Source organism: Alosa alosa, chromosome 14, assembly GCF_017589495.1.
Source record: "Alosa alosa isolate M-15738 ecotype Scorff River chromosome 14, AALO_Geno_1.1, whole genome shotgun sequence".
In the NCBI taxonomy this organism is placed as follows: Eukaryota; Metazoa; Chordata; class Actinopteri; order Clupeiformes; family Clupeidae; genus Alosa; species Alosa alosa.
Window position 1 is genome coordinate 17,616,806 of NC_063202.1, and position 18,789 is coordinate 17,635,594.

The 18,789-nt window shown below is 39.5% G+C and overlaps 1 protein-coding gene across 2 annotated transcripts; it reads left to right on the plus strand.

Annotated features, from left to right (window-relative positions):
- Positions 1-343: 343 nt before the first annotated feature.
- Positions 344-12,685, plus strand: LOC125307202 (UDP-glucuronosyltransferase 2A1-like). 2 transcript variants are annotated; one of them, XM_048263049.1, is made up of 2 exons: positions 344-432; positions 10,993-12,685. In XM_048263049.1, the coding sequence occupies exons 1-2, from the start codon at positions 426-428 to the stop codon at positions 12,579-12,581; spliced, it is 1,596 nt and encodes a 531-aa protein (XP_048119006.1). In that variant the 5' UTR covers positions 344-425; the 3' UTR covers positions 12,582-12,685. The 2 variants fall into 2 exon arrangements, with proteins under 2 accessions (XP_048119006.1, XP_048119007.1); XM_048263050.1 differs by having other exon boundaries at positions 353-432; positions 10,997-12,685.
- Positions 12,686-18,789: the final 6,104 nt, after the last annotated feature.

Genomic DNA, 18,789 nt, shown 5'->3' on the forward strand with positions numbered 1-18,789 from the left:
CTTTACGCCTCTACGCCATATCATTCAGATTGCCATGCCCCCTCAAAGAATGAGCGAAAAACGGACTTGTTTCCCGATCTATCTAATTCAGATTTAGATAGCATGGTTAGAATCAATTACATTTTTTAAACTGCATTTTGCATTTCATTATTCATGATGTTGCTGTCTGGGGTAGGCTATTTTAGGTTATGCCATTTGTTGCCACGCCTGTTCAGGGTTTTTCTACAGTTTGCTCAACCTCATTATGCAATACGGTAAGGGCATGTTGAAATCTAAAGTTCAGCCAAACAGGGCGTTCGCAATTTCAAATCTGCTATGCCTAGTACATATAGCCTATAAGGAAGTTAGCCTACTGTATTTTGTCGTGTGAATCAGACGAGGCTGCTGTTGTTGATTACCCAGCCAGACTTGTTTTAGACTGCATAATGACGGGTAAGATAGTCTAAGTTCACTTCGTTGGTTTTGAATTTGCGTTGATTCAGCAGATAGATCAAAGAGTTTGATCAGTAGGCTAGGCTACTATGAAACCTTAAATTTTGGATATATAGTAGTTTAGCCTAGGCTAGGCTATACATAACATTTCCGTTGTCCTCATTTTTAATAATAAAAAATATGGTTAAATTCTGCAAATTGTAGTGCAGTGACTTGCTCATTGCCAAATAGACCTATGTTCCCGACACTTTTCTGGGGCAGCAATAGAGATGGCCACAGGCGCGCGGAAACATATTTTTGACCAGGGGTGCTGAATAACAAAATAATGGATGTACGACGATTTCTCCCCTAGGATGATATGATTTGAATTTAGACCGCTAAATACGCCATTTCAGCACGGTGTATGAGTAGGCCTAAGAGCGAGAAGTTTTATAATGCCCTGGGCAGCCACATTCCACTGCAACTATGCGCAGCACTTGCCACTCCGACTAATCATTAAACTATTTCAGTATATTGCTTTTCTGATTGTCAAAACTACACCAGAGATGTTTGGCTTGAAAATATATGCTAATTAGGCTGCAATGACCTACAATTGCAAACAATAGCCTAACTTATGGCGTCTCCACTCCACAGCAAAAGTGTCCTAACCACGTTACAGCGGTTTCTATCTGATCGACTCCAATAGTGAAAGGATTTCAGTGTCATATTTCGGTGGCACTAGCTAAGCTGTCGTGGAACTCGAGATGACATGTCTACTGATAGGCAACAGGTCTCACCAACACGAAATTCTAATTGCAAAAGATGCATCCTACCTCATCTGTTGTAGTTAAGTATTCGAAATTGGGCTTTTCACAATCCAACGATATATCCAAAGTGCGAACTAGTTGGTGATGGTCTATGAAAACTGCCAGTATGCATGCTACACGGAGTTCTGACAGGGCTGTGCATGGCCTAATAAGCAGGCAAGATATAACCCACGATCGCCATGGTTTCGTTGTCAATTCGTGTTTGTGGTAATAATGACAGCAACAATAAAACCATCTGTATCTTACGATCTTCATCATTCTTGACAGATCACCAGCCTCTTCTGGATTGTCATATGCATAGTTAGCCTATACCTTTAGTTTGCATTTACATTTTAAACACGAATCTACTGTCTTTACAGCCGGGAGAGAAAAAAATCCTGTATTCTTTTCTGTAGCCTAATTCTTTTCTCAAAGTCAACTAGCCTGCTTGCAAATTCTCTCCTCAGCGAGTCACGTCACTTTCACTTCTATAACGTTTAATCTATGGACAGCTATATTCAAAGCTATCCATAACCTTTGCTATTTGCCTGTTTGATATACAACAAATATAATGAAAAACTGTGAATTTGTAGACCTAGGCCTATATATTGATAAAAAGCAAGGGGTGCTGCAGCGCCCTCAGCACCCACCTTCCCGCGCCCTTGGATGGCCATGTCATGACCATCATACAGTTAGGGTGGGGGAAAACGCCCCCCTTAAGGAATATGTGATATTACTGTGAAACAAAAAGCTAAATATATGTAGAATTGCTATCCTAGTTTTGAGTGACAATGTCATGAATTATAAACCAAATATGAAAATCGTCCAGAGTTAACAGTTGATTAGTATTTTACCAACAACAAAAATTGTGCAAAAGGGGCGTTTTGCCCCAGCGGTGGGGTAAAACGGCCCCCAAGGGTGGGGTAAAATGCACCCACCCTGTCAAAGCAATGCCCCTCATACATTAATAGCAAAACCAAAAGTAAACAACTAAAGTAAACAAAATCTATTGTGGAGCAATAAAATATAATCAATAAATTGATTACAAGCTACTATATTTGATCAATATATTGGCAATATCCAACTTTGTTTTAGTGACTGCTGAAAATTAGAACACTTGCCTAAAAATCCATTTTTATTTTGTTTTCTTGAAGTACAAAGCATGCATCCATTTTATGGTGGGTACTTGTAAATTACCATTGTCAACAACATTTTACTTCATCTAGTGATTAGTTTGTGAAATATAGGAGGGGGGGCGTTTTACCCCAAGGGGCGTTTTCTCCCACTCTACCCTATATCTAGATAGAGATAGATAGACAGACAGATAGATAGATAGCCTACTTTTATTGATCTCGTGGGAAATTCTTTCTTTGCATTTGATACTCCCACACACAGTGATAGACTCCGGTTAAGTTGGAAAGAAATTGGCAGATTCGCGGTTCAATAAATCCTAGGCGAAATGTTTTAATAACACACAGCTCTATCTAATCATAAGATAGACAACAAGCTTCAACACAGTTTTCACCCAAACGAGCCAGTCTACAGACATCGATGTATTCTGCTTTCAGCCGGTCGTAGCCTACCAAAGTGCAAATCCGAAAGTAGCCTATAGCATAGGCTTAATTTTCAATAGCTTCACAGTCTCACACTGTAAAAAATGTGACCAATGGTTACTTAAAAAAATTGTGGCAACAAAGTGACAAGTGATATAATTGAATAGATTTTAAGTACTACAACTTTGATTAAAATTCATTGAATAAGTCAACTAGATTTACACACTGGATTTAAATACATTGTAATAACAGCAACAGTTAAAATGTGTAAGATTTAGTAATTGCATGCCAAATGATGAGTTATATAGCCTAAAACTATTGAGTAAATCCAAATTAATTTCACAAGCAAAACTGACTTGCATTTACTAACTTTCTATGCAAAATTTATTTAGATTTACTACATATCTGGTCCAACCTAATTTATATTTACTAATTATTTGGGCAAAAGTTATTTATATTTACTAATTATCTGGTGGAATTTGGTATAAGATTACTAAATGTCTGGATGAAGGTTATTTGCATTCATTAAATAAAACATTAAATAAAATTAATTATATAAATCATATTTCAGTGCCTTGTCTAATGCCTTCTAAATCACTATCATACCTTCTTATAATACCAAAATTTACTTAAGTTATGTCAACAGATCACCATGCATAAAAATAATAAGAGGTAAACATGTATCATTTCATTTATTTGTGCAACTTTGTCTCACAGGTTTACCCAACATTTTTCAAATGCAAAATGCAGATAGAATTAAATAGAACTGGAACGATCACATTACTCATTTGTGTAACTAAAAATTCTTTGAATAAATCATGTCCAATTTGCATCCTCGTTGTACACAGTAGAATCACAAGATAATTGACAATATTAAGTAAAAAAGTCACTTCTCTTAAAATGAGTATGGTTGAGCAACTCAAGCATTTGAAGGTAACCATGTGACATTTGACAGAGACTTAACAATTCCTTTTCATTTTGCAAGGGTCCATTTTCCTAAGCTAGCAGTTTGTTCTTGAGAATGTTCACGTTTTGGCTTCAAAGAGGAGTTTCTGGAGGATTTCAAATGTATATCTGGGCTCCTTGGTATAGGCCGGATTCACTGCATATGTCCACCCAAGGAGCATGGAGCAAGCCCTTGGAAAGTTCTCCAGAGCAGTCAGAACTTTCATTCCCTCTACCACGATACCAACGTCATCGGGACCCTCTGATGTATTGGTCTCGATGCTGTTGATTTCCATTCTTTGTACAGCAAGGTCCTGTGGCACACTATCTTCATCAGCAAGAACATTGTGTGTATATATATATATATATATATATATATATATATATATATATATATATATGACTGTTCAGCCCTGCACTGTATTGATGAGTATTTTACTCTACATTCACAAAGACAGGCTGGTCACCTATCAACCTATCTCTAAAGGCATTCATGAAGCCAAGGGTCAGCAACTGGATTAACTCTGCTGCTCTGCTTATTAATACGGTCTGTAAAAGTGGCTGCTGTTTGGAAAGAAAACCTTAGCAAGGAACTTTTAGAGGCAAATTAGAAAGAGACATAGTAGTGCAAATCTGCAAACATCAGTAGCGTGGCAAGGATTATTGGGAGAAATACACTTTATATAGGGATGACCTTCATATTTAATATGTACTTACATCATACTTTTTTAGAAGATGATCTAAAGATCCCCCAAACACCGAATGAACATCTCTGGTCAAGTTAGCGTTAGGATTGGTTGGAGCCTGAAATTACAAAAATAAACATTATTCAAGGGCTGGAAAACATCCACTGCCCTAAAACTTTTTAAAGCTGAAATTGTATTACCGGTATATGAAACCCCATCAAGGCTCCTTGATGTGCTGTTTCAGGGACCCGTCTATTGAAACACTTCCTGTATTTATAGTTGGTTACCTGACGTTTTCAGGTAACCAACTATGGCTCCAGGAAGTCATTGGTCCCAGCAAAGCAATAGTGCATAGCATCTGAGCCTGAATTGCAGGCTAGCATTATTTCTTGTACATTTAAGTAATGCAAACAATATTCCAACCCATTCCTAACCCTTCCTTAAATAAAATATTAGCTAACATAACTCATTAAAGGATACCTTGAGTAGGATGGCCTGCATCCTAAGAGACAGCATATGGCTATAGCCTGCTGTAGCCTATAACATTATACTGTACTTTTCACATGAAATTGTCATATTTTAGCCAAACACTGTTTAGCCCTGCCCTTGCTTTAGGCTAAGTAGAAACAAAGTCAAAACTGAATATAACCAGCTTCAGTTTGAGTTAGGCTACAGCGCAGCAAAATTGATTTGCGAACTTACAGTAGGCCTAGATAAAAATAATGTTCGACTGCATAGGGCTATATGTGTAACAATAAATGAAACGGGTTTTACCTTTGGGAAAGTTTCCATATGTGTGTGTTCCATCCATGTGGCGCGAAATGCCTTGAGCGGAAATGTAACTAAGGTGATTAAAAACAACAATCTCCCAATGAGTAAAATTTACTAATTTTCTGTATCTTTGACTTTCCTGATGAAATAAAATTAAATACTACTCAGTGATTCACAGCTAATTTTATTCACACAAAACTGAGTAAAATGCAAGTAACAAATACTTAAAAATTGTTGAATTCCACTCAATTTGATTCCAAACTACACATAGCCTTTTTTATTATGTATAGCTCACTATAATTTATTTATTAAATATCAATTAACCCCAGTCTCAGTTTTTACAGTGCAGGTGACGGGTGACATCCATGACGTCAGGCTGGACATACTGTTTGGGAATAAATTGTATTTCTTTGCATGATTGTAGTCTAAATCATTTTTCCTGTAAAAATCCACATAATGTGTTGTAGCTTGTAACAAGTTTTAATTAGGCGAAAATGTGGAAAATATCATAGTTTACAAATAAAAGATTTTTAGTCATATAACTGAGCTTGCTTAAAAATAATTAAAAATGTACAAATGTTGCAGTGTAATGACAGATAACCAGTGTGAAACAACTTAGACTTATAGGGTTTTAAGATTTAGAAGCTTAGAATTAGAAGGTGTTATATTAAAGCATAAAATTGTTTTTGCTGATATATCCTGTGTGATTTTGCCTAGAAGAAATAAGAAAATCAAGAGTCAACGGACTTGGATAAAGAAGAACACTCATTTAGTACCCTTTCATCATCCTTAAACTCTGGTTCATGAATTTCAATCTACTGCGAGAGATTCTCTCCGTCAAGTAAACCCTAGTGCAAATCCGCAGCCCGTAGAACAAAGGGCACTCGCACTAAACACTTACACTGATAAGGTGCTTCCTGTTTTCGGGCTGCGAGAGCCTCACAGATTTCAAAGACAAGCAAACTCACACACACACATACGCAACAATGAAGTAGCGACCTCAACTGTGTCACGGGAGCCCCGTCTGACACCAGAGTGGACACAAAACGCAACTATAGTGGCATCGAAATAATCCATGGTCTTCTGTCAGTCATACAATGGGAAACTGTCAATTTCTTTCCAACTTTACTGAAGTGATAGATTGAGCACACAGTGAGTAGGCCTAGCCGATGTAGGCCGTGGGCCGGACTCCAAAATAGTTAATTCCATTTTCTTGTGGCCAGTAACTAAATACATTTTTACAGATGACTTCTAAAATATCTCATACGAATTTCTGGTCTGATGTCCTTTCATAGCACCCATGGGCGATGTGTCACGTTGTTGACCCCTAGCTTGTTATCATTGATAGCCACGTGCTTGTTAGTACATGTACAGTATGTGCTAGACTAACTGCATTGTCCTAAACAAGTAGGGGCAAAATATACGCAGTGTGCCCAAGAATGGCTGAACCTTAACATTACAGAAAGTGTTATTGTTGAAAAAGCGTAAGTGTCGTTTCCTGTATCAGTAACAACCAAAGACCAAATGTGCCAACTATGGGATTCCACAGAGAATGCTTCACCAACAAAACATGTAGGAGAAGAGCCAAGGCAGTCAAACAAAGTGAAGGTTTCTATCAATTATATTTCAATACTCAATGATTCAAGCATTCAATCATTTTTATTTGTTACATATAGATACTGACACACACATAGATTTTGTCACATAGAGATACTGTTGTAAAACATGTAGTGAAATGGCATTTAGCTGCTACACTTTCTTGTGCAGAGGTGTAAAGGATAAAGAAATAAATATTTAGAAATAACTGAAATCAAATCAAATCAACTTTATTTATATAGCACATTTCATGTGACAAGCACGGACCCAATGTGCCCTAAAAGAAAGGGACACAACAAACAAGACATGACCAAACAATAAAGATTAGATTGAGATAAAAAGATGGAGATTAAAATACATATAATAACAAGTAAATAAAAGTGAATAAAAAATGTAAAATAATTAAAAAATAATTCAATGATCAATAATAATAAATAATAAAAAGTAAAATAATATTTAAAAAACATTACAAATAGTAATAATTAAACAAATAAATTACTTAAATAGCCTTAAAAGCCTAATTAAAAGCTTGTGAATAAATATGTTTTACCATAATCTGATTTTAAAAGAATACACTGTCGGAGCAGTCCTCAGTTCAGGAGGCAGGGAATACCAGAGAGTGGGGGCATAGTGACTAAAGGTATCATGTGCTGAATTTGAGTTAATATTTGGTATTGCAAGGTGCCCTTTACCTGAGGATCTTAGGGATCTGACTGGTGTACTGTATATCCAATGATCATGTCAGAAATGAGGGAGCTACACCCAATGATTAAAAAAAAATCAGAAGTATTTTAAAATCAATTCTTTGCTTTACTGGGGGCCAATGGAGTGATTTTAATACTGGAGTGATGTGATGAGATTGTTGTGTTCTGGTTAGTACTATTTAGTAGCATTTTGTATAAGCTGGAGTTTGTTTAGGGTCTGTTTTGTCAGTCCAGCAAAAAGTGTGTTACAATAGTCTAAGGCATGAACCAGCTTTTCTGCTTGAGTTAAAAAGCACCTAACCTTAGATATATTTCTAAGATGATAAAACGCAGTCTTGGAAATATTAGATATGTGCTTCTGAAAGTTAAGATCAGCATCTACAACCCCAAAACAGAAAAAGTTGGGACGTTGTGTAAAATGCAAATAAAAACAGAATGTGATAATATACAAGTCTCATAAACCCATATTTAGTAGCAAAAATGACATAGACAACATATCAAATGTTGACATGGAAAGTATATGTTAATTTAGAGTTTGATGCCAGCAACATGTTTAAAAAAAAGTTGGGACAGGAGCATGTTTACCACTGTGCTGCTTCACCTCTTAATTTAACAAAATTCTGTAAATGTTTAAGAACTGAGTTTTGATTCAGTTTTGATAATGAAATGTTGTCCCACTACTCCCCGATATAGGATTTCAGTTGCTCAACAGTATGGGGTATTGTTAGTCATGTTTTTCATTCCATTATGCACCTGATTTGACAATTCTGGACTGCAGACGGTCCATCTTAGCACCTGGACTCTTCCTCTATGGAGAAATACTATTTAAATATGTGCAGAATTCCTTTTGGCATTGTTTTCCTGAAATAGTCAAGGTCTTTCCTGGAAAAGACATCATGGCAGTATATGTTGTTAAAAACCTACATCATTCAGAATTGATTTTGCTTTGTCAAATTAGCAAGTTGCCCATGCTGTAAGCACTAATGCTCCTCCACACCGTCAGAGATGTTGGGTTTCGAAACTGAGCACTAACACAAGTAGGTTGGATACTTGGATAGGCCCTCTCCTCTTTAGCCCAGATGAGGCCATGATTTGGTCTAACCACCTGACTGCATGGGGGTAAAGACTGTTGGCCAGCCTGCTGGTTTTGGCCCTGATGGACCTATATCTTCTCCCAGAGGGCAGTGGTTGGAAGAGGTGGTGTGCTGGATGTAAATGGTCCTGGAGGATGTTCTTCACTCGGTTCATGCAGCGGGAGGTGTACACAGTTGGAATGTCTGGGAGGATGACCCCAATGATCTTTCCTGCGGCTCTCACCACTTTAGCCTGGCTGGACCCAAACTCTGGAACTCCCTCCCACTTGCACTACGTCAAAGCACTTCCCTGTCCACCTTTAAATCCATGTTAGAAACTCACCTTTTCACTCTTGCTTTTCCTTCCTACTCATAACCATGCCTCCTCCATCCCACTTGCTCCTCTATTACTGTTTTATTTTATTCTACTTTTGTTGGCAATGTCTGTCTCCTGCAGTATGTATAGTGTGTTTTACTAAGTGTACTGTCTATTTGTACTGTCCCTGTATATGTTGCTTTTATGTCTATGTTCTCTTGTATACTGTCTCTGTCTGATGTTTTTATGCTACCCTTATGTCTATATCCTTTTCTCTTATTGTACAGTGTCCTTGGGTGACTTGAAAGGCACTTTAAATAAATGTATTATTATGACCGCCGCGCAGCGAAGGTTTAGTCAGATTTTTTTCTTTTTTTTTTTTCTTTTTCGCATGTCCAAATTTCCGTCAAGGATTCCCGGGACACTGAAAGACCGTAATTTATGTTACTACTGTATACACCAACTGGCCTGTAGGTGGCCGGAGACAGTTTTCTGTGAATATCTCGAGAACCATAGGGCCTAGGAGGTCCACCTTTTTTAGGATGTTGGTCTTAAGGGGGCATGTCAACCCATCCCATTACCACTTATTTCATGTATAGCGCCACCTAGTTAAAAATTAAAAAGCAAAAAATTAGGTGTTTTCATCACAATATCTCTGGCTGACATGGTCAAAACTGCACGAAATTGAAAGTGTAGGATCATTATGACACCCTCTGAATGCATGCCAAGTTTTGTGAACTTTCGTTCATGGGGGGCCTTACAATAAAATAATTTATGTGTACATTTAGTGACCGTACACCAACAAGGATTCCCGGGACACTGAAAGACCTGGGTACACGAAACTTGGTGGGCATGTAACCCCACATGGATAGCATGGAACCATCGTTTTTTGTTTTGATCTGTAGCCCCCCCGCTGTACTGGACCCACCGAAAGGAGGGTAGGGCAGACACAGTTTTCTGTGAATATCTTGAGAACCATAGGGCCTAGGATGACCAATGTTTTCCGTATGTTTGCCTCCAGGGGTCATGTTAACCCATTCCATGTGCACACATGTGCATAAACAGATACACACGCACACACATACATTCACAGTAATCATACGTATGACACATACTCACACAGTAGACATATGCATGCACATGCACATGCACACATAAACATAAACATGTACATGCACACAATTCAAGAATTTCTCAGAATTATGAACAGGCAAGATGGGGGTGGGGTTGTATAAAATGAATTTTACATGTGAAATCTATGAACTAATCATGTTTTGGTACTTGTTGTCTAGCAGATACTAGTGAAAATTGAGTGTGGATAATGCAATTTAGTGAGACAGTTAGAATCATATAGGCCTTTCAGCGTGATTTATTTTTGTGGAAAAAATGTGCTGGACTGGGCGGCGGTCATATTTTGTACCGCTCTGCAGTACATCTAGTTATTATTATTGTGTAGTAAAAATGGTAAAAGTTGACCATGAGTCTCTGGGGCAGTTTTTTTTGACCACGTCAGCTTCCTGAGGAAGAAGAGGTGCTGTTGAGCCTTCGCTGTGGCAGAGGCGATGGTTTTCCCCCACGACAGATCCTCCGTCACAGTCACACCTATAAACTTAAAACTGGAGACCCTCATTCCCAATGAGGAGTGGAGAGTGGTTTAGCTGTCCAGTCTTGCGGAAATCCACAATGATTTCTTTGGTCTTCTTTGTGTTGAGGGTCAGGTTGTGTGCGGTTTGTTAGAAAGTCTGTTTGGTAAGATTGTGTTGAATGCTGAGCTGAAATCAACAAAGAGAAGCCTTGTATAGATCGCCTTGCATAGATCGCCAAGATAGACTGTCATCCAGACAATGGGCCCTATGTTGCTAAAAACCTGTGTACATCATTCAGAATTGATTTCTGCCTTGCCAGACATGCGAAATGCCAATACCATAGGCACTAATGCACCCCCAAACTGGGTTTTCAACTGAGCACTATAACAAGTTGGATCTGTGCTCATAGACAATGGTTATCAGTAGTTTTCCTGAGCCCATACAATGATTGTGGAGATAATGTATGATAATGCTGTTAACTGTAAGTTATTTGTGCCATCACTCTTCTAGCAGTAAGACAATGACATGTGCTTTTGCTTTCACAGATAGTGTCCTGATGTTTTCATTGCCAATTTTGTCCTCGCTCCTATGCCTGACGTGGCACACCTGTCATGGGGGAAAGGTGCTTGTTTATCCAGTGGAGGGAAGCCACTGGGTTAACATGAACATCATCATCAAAGCTTTGCACTCTAAAGGACACAACATCACAGTTCTCCGATCAGACAAAAGCTGGTATGTCAAGGAGAATTCCTCGTCCTATGACACTATCACAATTCCAGTAAGCGCTACCTTGGACGAGGAATTCATTGTGAAGGCCATTACATCCGTCATTGATATCCAGAGGGGAGACAGTACCGTGTTTGCCTTCATGACCTTGGTGGTTGAGATGTTTAAGAAAATGAATGAGGCTCATGTCACCCTGAAAGAGATGATAGTGAACATACTTGAGAACCCAGAACTAATCAAAAGCATTCAGGACAGTCACTATGACATACTGCTCACAGATCCCTGCTGGGGTGGTGGGACAGTGTTGGCCCATTACCTCCACCTTCCTCTTGTTTACAATGTGCGCTGGTTGACAGTAGGCGAGGGGCACTTTGCTATTGCCCCTTCACCGGTGTCGTACATCCCACTGACTGGATCTGGGTTTTCAGACAAGATGACATTCATAGAGAGGGTTAAAAACATGCTTTACTTTGGGATTATGATCATCCAAGATCGCTTGACCCTGAGGCCAGTATACCAAGAGGTCTGTGAGAAGTACCTGGGTCCGCAGAGTGATTTCTACATGCTGATGCAGTCTGCAGATCTCTGGCTGATGCGTGGTGATTTTGTGTTCGAGTTCCCACGCCCCACTATGCCCAATGTTGTTTACATGGGTGGGTTCCAGTGTAAGCCAGCAAAGCCCCTTCCTGAAGACCTGGAGGACTTTGTTCAGAGCTCTGGAGAACATGGAGTCATCATCATGTCTTTAGGGACATTTATCAGTGAACTCCCAAGTGACATTACAGAACAAATAGCAGCAGCTTTTGCTGAGCTCCCCCAGAAAGTTATTTGGAGGTACACTGGAGGGAGACCATCTACCCTGGGCAACAACACCCTAATGGTTGACTGGATGCCACAGAATGATCTTCTGGGGAATCCCAAAATCAAGCTTTTTGTGGCCCACGGAGGAACAAATGGAGTACAAGAAGCTATTTACCATGGTGTTCCAGTTGTGGGTGTACCTTTGTTTTTTGACCAGTATGACAATCTTCTTAGGCTGAAAGTAAGAGGGGGGGCAACAATAGTCTCTGTTGCAACACTAGATAAAGACATCTTCCTCCAGGCTTTGCAAGAGGTGCTCCATGAGCCATCCTACAGGGAGAACATGCAGAGACTCTCCAGACTGCACAGAGACCAGCCAATGCAGCCCCTGGACCGAGCTCTCTTCTGGATTGAGTTTGTCATGAGACACAAAGGTGCTGCCCACCTGCGCTCAGAGTCCTACAAGATGCCCTGGTACTCCTACCACTCTGTGGATGTGATCCTGTTCTTACTTGCTATCATGACCACTTTTGTGGCTGCTTTTGTATTTGGAGTGAAGTTTCTGTGTACCAGGATTTGTTATAAGCACAAGTCAAAACAAGACTAATAGAAACACTTACTAATGTACTGTAAATGTAAACTAGATGTACCGCATAGCGGTACAAAATATAACCGCCGCTCAGTCCTGTACATCCGTTCCGCGAAAATAAATCACACTAATCAATTTGTCTCCATTTTTTACTCCATCCCCCACTCTTGAAACGTTTGTGTATGCTTGTTTGGCATGCCTGTGTGTGTGTGGCTGCACAGAAAGTAGCCTACTGGCGCTGCAAAGTTGAATAGGTAGTAGAATAGCAAAAAAGTTGTAGCATTGTTATAAAACCTTTAAAATCTCTAAACAATCACAAGTAGGGCAGTTCATCACAGTCCATCCATTGCAACTGGACAGATGAAAGGTACACCTGTAGGCTACATTGTATTTGGGGAAAAGCAGAAGGTAGCAGCATAATGTATTTATTTATTTATTATTAAACAAAACAATCCCTGTCAGTTCCATGCAGTTTTCAACAGCTATCAAGAAGAGAGGTCATGTCATGGATTTTTGTGAATGTTTCTTCTTCTACATATGCATACGTTTAGTCATCTAGTTCATATGATATTCAGCTTTATTGTCAATGCACAAATTAAATACCAGTAGTCTAAAACAAAATGCAGTTTTACCCAGTGGTGCAAATAACTGACATCCAAAAGGGCTTCATGAAATGCGTTGCTAGACTGTTCATACACATTTTAACGGGCCAAGTTGAAGAGCTACTGTCCATTATTGTTCGTGCAAATAATAGGCTGATTCATGTTCCCTTGTATTTTGCAACTATGAGGTCCATGGTTAATCTGGCTTTCGCCAGACCAAGCTCAATCTTTTAAGAAATCGAAAAAAAAAATCGCCGGCAGATCAGAGTTCACCCAGCCTAGTCCATGGTAGGCACCCGATAGAAATATTGTTTAATTTTGCGATTGGGATATCCATGCACTGGCGCCCCCCCTGCGACGTGTTCGCCCCCCGGTTTCAGAGCTATTCTCTCTCCGGAATAAGGCCCGCCTCCGAAACAGCCGTGTCCACCCAACTTCCAGGCGTCGAATGTCTATGGGAAATAACATGGCGTTTCGAAAAATCATACCGGTAAAACATCTGTAGGTGGTGAAGTAGAAAAAAAATGGTGGGCCGATTGGCCTACACACTTCTGCCATCTAGTTTCCACTGGGTTTTTTGATTGTCGGTGCCGTTAAAGTAGAAATATATCAGTAAGAAGCACTAAGCTAACGCACGCTTCAGACGCCGTGACTCCCCCAGTCAAGGTTGCATAACAACGGCAATGTTTCATAGTTTGTGACACCAGAGCCTGTCTGCGGAGGTGGCACTAACCCTGCGTGAAATCATCATGTTTGATAGGTTGTTAATACATTCTGAAATGGTTACTGTTCTGATCAAGGTCAAGCAAAATAAAGCTATCGACTCAATACGATTCAGCCTCTGATTCCTAGTCTGCTTATCATTATCCAGGGCTCTCAAGTTTTGAAGTTTGCAAGGAGTGAGGCTGTTTCTCAGGGGGGAGGGGGCGTGGCATTGGCACAGTGCCACACCCCCTTCCCCCCTGATCGAAGTACTGTACATGAAAATCCTACATCTGCTTGAACTACTCGTGGCGCTTATTTTCATAATTAAGTGTGCTTGCAAAGCAGCACACTTATTGTTCTTCTTAAGTTTTATTAAGTGTGCTTGCAAAGCAGCACACTTATTGTTCTTCTTAAGTTTTATTATTATTATTTTTCCCGTCTCCCTAATTTTTTGTCAGCCCTAGCGCCTAGGCCCTTTGAGACAGAGACACCGTTCCAACTTTAAAACGTCCGGTCAGTACCGGTGTAAGTTGGTCGCGAAGATGACGTCAGGTGGGCGTGCCGTTCGTCCGCCATATTGGATTGAACAGAAAGCGAAACTAAATTTTCACAGGTCACAAATTTGATCCGAACGCCACGAAACTTGACGTACATTATCCTTGGACCAAGCCTCACAAAAGTTACCGGAAGAATTTTTGATTTTCAAAAGCGTTTGCCCGTCACAGCCAAACGAAATCGGCGGCGAAGCTCCGAAACAGGAAGTCGTCCATATCTCAGGAACACTGTCACATATCGATACCAAATTTTGTATATGAACTGGGGACTCCAGTGTGAGGGTGCATAAGCTAAAAAAAAAAAAGAAATATTCCAAAAGTTTCCATCATTTCACCCACAGGTATTCAGTAACTCTCACCTTTGCACCATTCACCTTCTATCACAATGCCTTCCAAGTATGCTCAATGTCTCCGGGCAATCTTGCCCAATCATGAAATCCTTGCTCTGCCAAGGGATAGTATGGACTTACACATTGAAATAGAAAGGAGAACAGTAGCTATATATAGCTTACATAATGGATTTGTTTTCACATTGACGGTATTCAAATTATTTTTTTCCTTATTGTTAAATATCATGATGGGAGAGCATTATTAAAAATGTTACAAGTATGCAAATGCATATGTTTACGGGCATTTAAGTTTTACTGTGTTGTTTTGTTGTAAAGACATGCAAGGCATTCTGGGCCGTAATGAACAGTGGTCGGCAGCACTCCATAGGCTACGTATTAATATGAATAGGTGTTTCTGTAAACCTAGGGATAATAAACAGCTATCTCTGTTACAAAAACGAGCTGGTAATCGCTCATTGAAGAGGGTACTATGATAAAAAGATTGTTTTCCTAAAAGCATGGAGTTGACGAAAGAATAAACAATCAATGTCACGTTAATGTTAAATAGCCTAGAACTATCTGAACGCTAGGTGGCAACGTTGTATTACATTTCACTAGTGTAGCCTACTTGAAATACGGTGTGAGATTCCCAAGTAAGGAAGGTGCAAATATTATGTAATTTATCATGGGAAATTATTGGAAATGTTATTTCTTGTTTATTCTAATTGCAAACCACACACATCCATTCGGAATCACACGTAGACATTTAATACTGAAAGACTATAATTTCGTTTATTTGATGTTGCCTTAGCAACACAGCCTTCAGAGCAAAGATTCTAGAACAGGGCGTCAGAGAGACACGTTTTGAGTTTGTGGCCAAGAACCTAAAATATCGGTTTCCATGTGCTGGATGGTGTGCGTCCTTTATGAAAGTAAGTGTTTTATACAGTTAACGTTACAGACATAATGAGTCATGTTGTAGTGGTCAACATAAATGTGCCCCTTCTGTTATTAGAATGCTAAGCGGAGAAGCATGCTAAGCAGAGATTTAGTATCATTAATTTCTTGTGTGGCTAGCTATTAGGGAGGAGGAGATGTAGTGCTATGTTGCTAATTGGGATTTATGTTGTTTAGCGTAATGCCATGGTCATTTGATATGAGATGCTTGCACTCGTAACCGTCCACGATGTAACTTTAGGACTGCTATTTTTTTTACTAACAGTAATTCACGAAGCACTTTAGCCCTAAAAGTAGCACCTACGTCTGTGACGGCTTAAAAGAAGTGGCAAGGACTCCTAACGCGATGTTTTGAAATCGTCTACTATTGTCTACAGGAGCTTCCAATTTGAGGGAACTTGCATTGTAGGCATAACTAAGGGATGCAATAACACCACCAACAACCAAAACTAGCCTACTCATTGTCAACATGTACATGAAATGTAACGTTTCATGTGGATCAAATTAAAATGTTTTCTTTGCAAACGTAAGCATAGGCATATAGTGACAGATTAATTTATTAATGCTGCTGTGTGAATCACGGTAGCCTTGAATGAAGTGGCCACTTCTTAATGGGACCCACTGTATGGAAGTGGGATAAGTAAAATAGAGATGGTTTAAATAAGATAAGGTTAATCAGAATTCTAACGATATGCCCGGCTTGACAACGGCAGAGATAGAACTGGCCTTTGGCCATAGCAACCATCCATTTAGAACGACTGGCCTTCATAGCAACCAAAGATCTGAGCTGTGTTGCAATGTGAGGCAAAGTATAGAAAGGTGATGAAACATACAGAGACAGATCAAGAAATATAGTGCAATGTAGACAGTAGTATACAGTTGATTTACAGACGGTGGTTTAGAGTAATATGAAGTATTCCTTTATTCTGAGATAGGCTACATCAATAGGCTCTCAAAACAACCCCAGGCTCACAAAACAATCCCAAACAGACATATGGGTCTTTATAGAGCAAATCCATATAGATTATTTGTCAAATAAACCAGTAAAACATAATTTGTGGGATGGAATATATAACATTCACACTCATAGCTCATATTTTTTTAAAATAAATCAGTGAAAAATTATCCTGACAAACAAGTAGCTTTTTAATGCCTTGGTCATATTTCATAATTTCAATTCCTCTGTAGGTTACCTGATAGCCCAGTTTGAGAGGCGCAAGACACATGACATTATTTATTTTTGCAGCCAATCACTGCTGTCATTTTATTTTATTGATTTGATCTCAGTCATAGAAGCTAAATTCGAAGGCAGGCCAAAGGTAAAATCCAACGAATCGCATTCAATAGTTGAATAGAGCTTTTGAGGTATTGACACTGCTCAAACACTGAAAGGCACTGTTAGAATGCTTGGATCAAGCCAGGTTCAGCATAGCGTATGTCACTGTCTGCTCACGTTGGTGACCGGACCAGGGCAAGCACACTTTCGCAGTTCCCGCCGGAAATGCAGTCTAGTTAGTTTCATTGCTTTTGCATGGTTGCATGATGCTTGCATAAGAAAATAAATACTTCTCAAAACAGCAACAATTATATGGGTTCTATTGTTTTGGGAGGTTTCCCTCATGCAACCATCATACATTGGTAGGAAATGGAGAAAAAAATACATGTTTTATAATGAAGTTTAATTCGAATGCCTGAATGTAAGTATTCAGGAAACACAATACCAGCTTTTTTGGCGAGCAGATAGGCGTAAATCACTGATCTGTTGATCAGAAAGAAGGCTACAATAGCTTTTGGCCACGTTATATTCAAATTTGACTATACAATACTCAGTGCTATACAGTGTATTATACAGTCTCTGCTCTGTTTCTATGGAAGTTAAAAAAAAATCAACATTGTTCTATTAAGTGTCGTTAAACAATTAAATAGCATTCAACAGGTTGAAGCGGAGCTTTGATACCAACGTCATCGATTTCACTCCACGACTCCGCGGACCAGCAGTCTCCACGTTGTGGACCCACATCAAAACAAAACTATTTCCTGATTGGTTGAGAAATCCTATTTGCTGATTGGCCAATAGGTTAGTAACTGAACAGCAGCTCTCTGAGCTGAATGAGCGCACAGACAGCAACGTTGTGTGACACGTTTGTAAAATATAGCCCTTAGAAATTTCTGTGCGGACAAGTTAATAATTTCTAGGAGTGAGAAATGCCATGTGTGGCGTGTGAGCGTGTGAAGTCATTGAAATGCGTGTCTCACGCTCAATGCGTGAGACTTGAGAGGTCTGTCATTATCTGTTATTCGTGAAAAACAATCTCATCTCGTCATGTCTTTAGTGTCTTCGTCGGCAATTTCTTTCTTTTTCAAATATCTCAATAACAGCCAACAAACTCGCACAGTCAAACCAAAGTTAAGTCATGTTGAAAAGAGGCTGAACCTTGCAAACGATTTACATTTATAGACCACTGAAACCACGCATGAATCACACGTGAAAATGACCATCACGACCTGTTGTGAGCAAGATCTAACACCCTCCTCCGCCCGCGTACATCAGAACTAGCTCCCGGTTAGCATTAATAATCGTTTACTACTTAAACGGCACCGACAATCAAAAAATCCAGTGGAAACTAGATGGCAGAAGTGTGTAGGCCAATCGGCCCACCAGCTTTTTCTACTTTGTCACCTACAGAGTTTGACAGGTACAATCTTTTGAAACGCCATGTTATTTCCCATAGACATTTGATGACCGGAAGTTGGATGGATACGGAAGTTACGGAGGCGGGACTTATTCTGGAGAGGTCTATTCTAAATGCAAAAATGCTAACAAACTATAAGCTATATAAGGTAGGCCCTATGCTAGGCCTATTACACAACATAAATGGTCACTAGGCTATGCTGGCGACCCAAATAAAATCTCCTTTTGGAACCAATGGCTTACAGTATCAAGCGGACTTAAAGGAGAATTCCGGTGTGATATTGACCTAAAGTGTGTTGAAACATGATACAGAGTGTGAACGTATGTCTCATAGCTCACCTCGGCTTGTCCCCTGCACTCAGAAATCTGGCGCTAGTTAGCCATGCT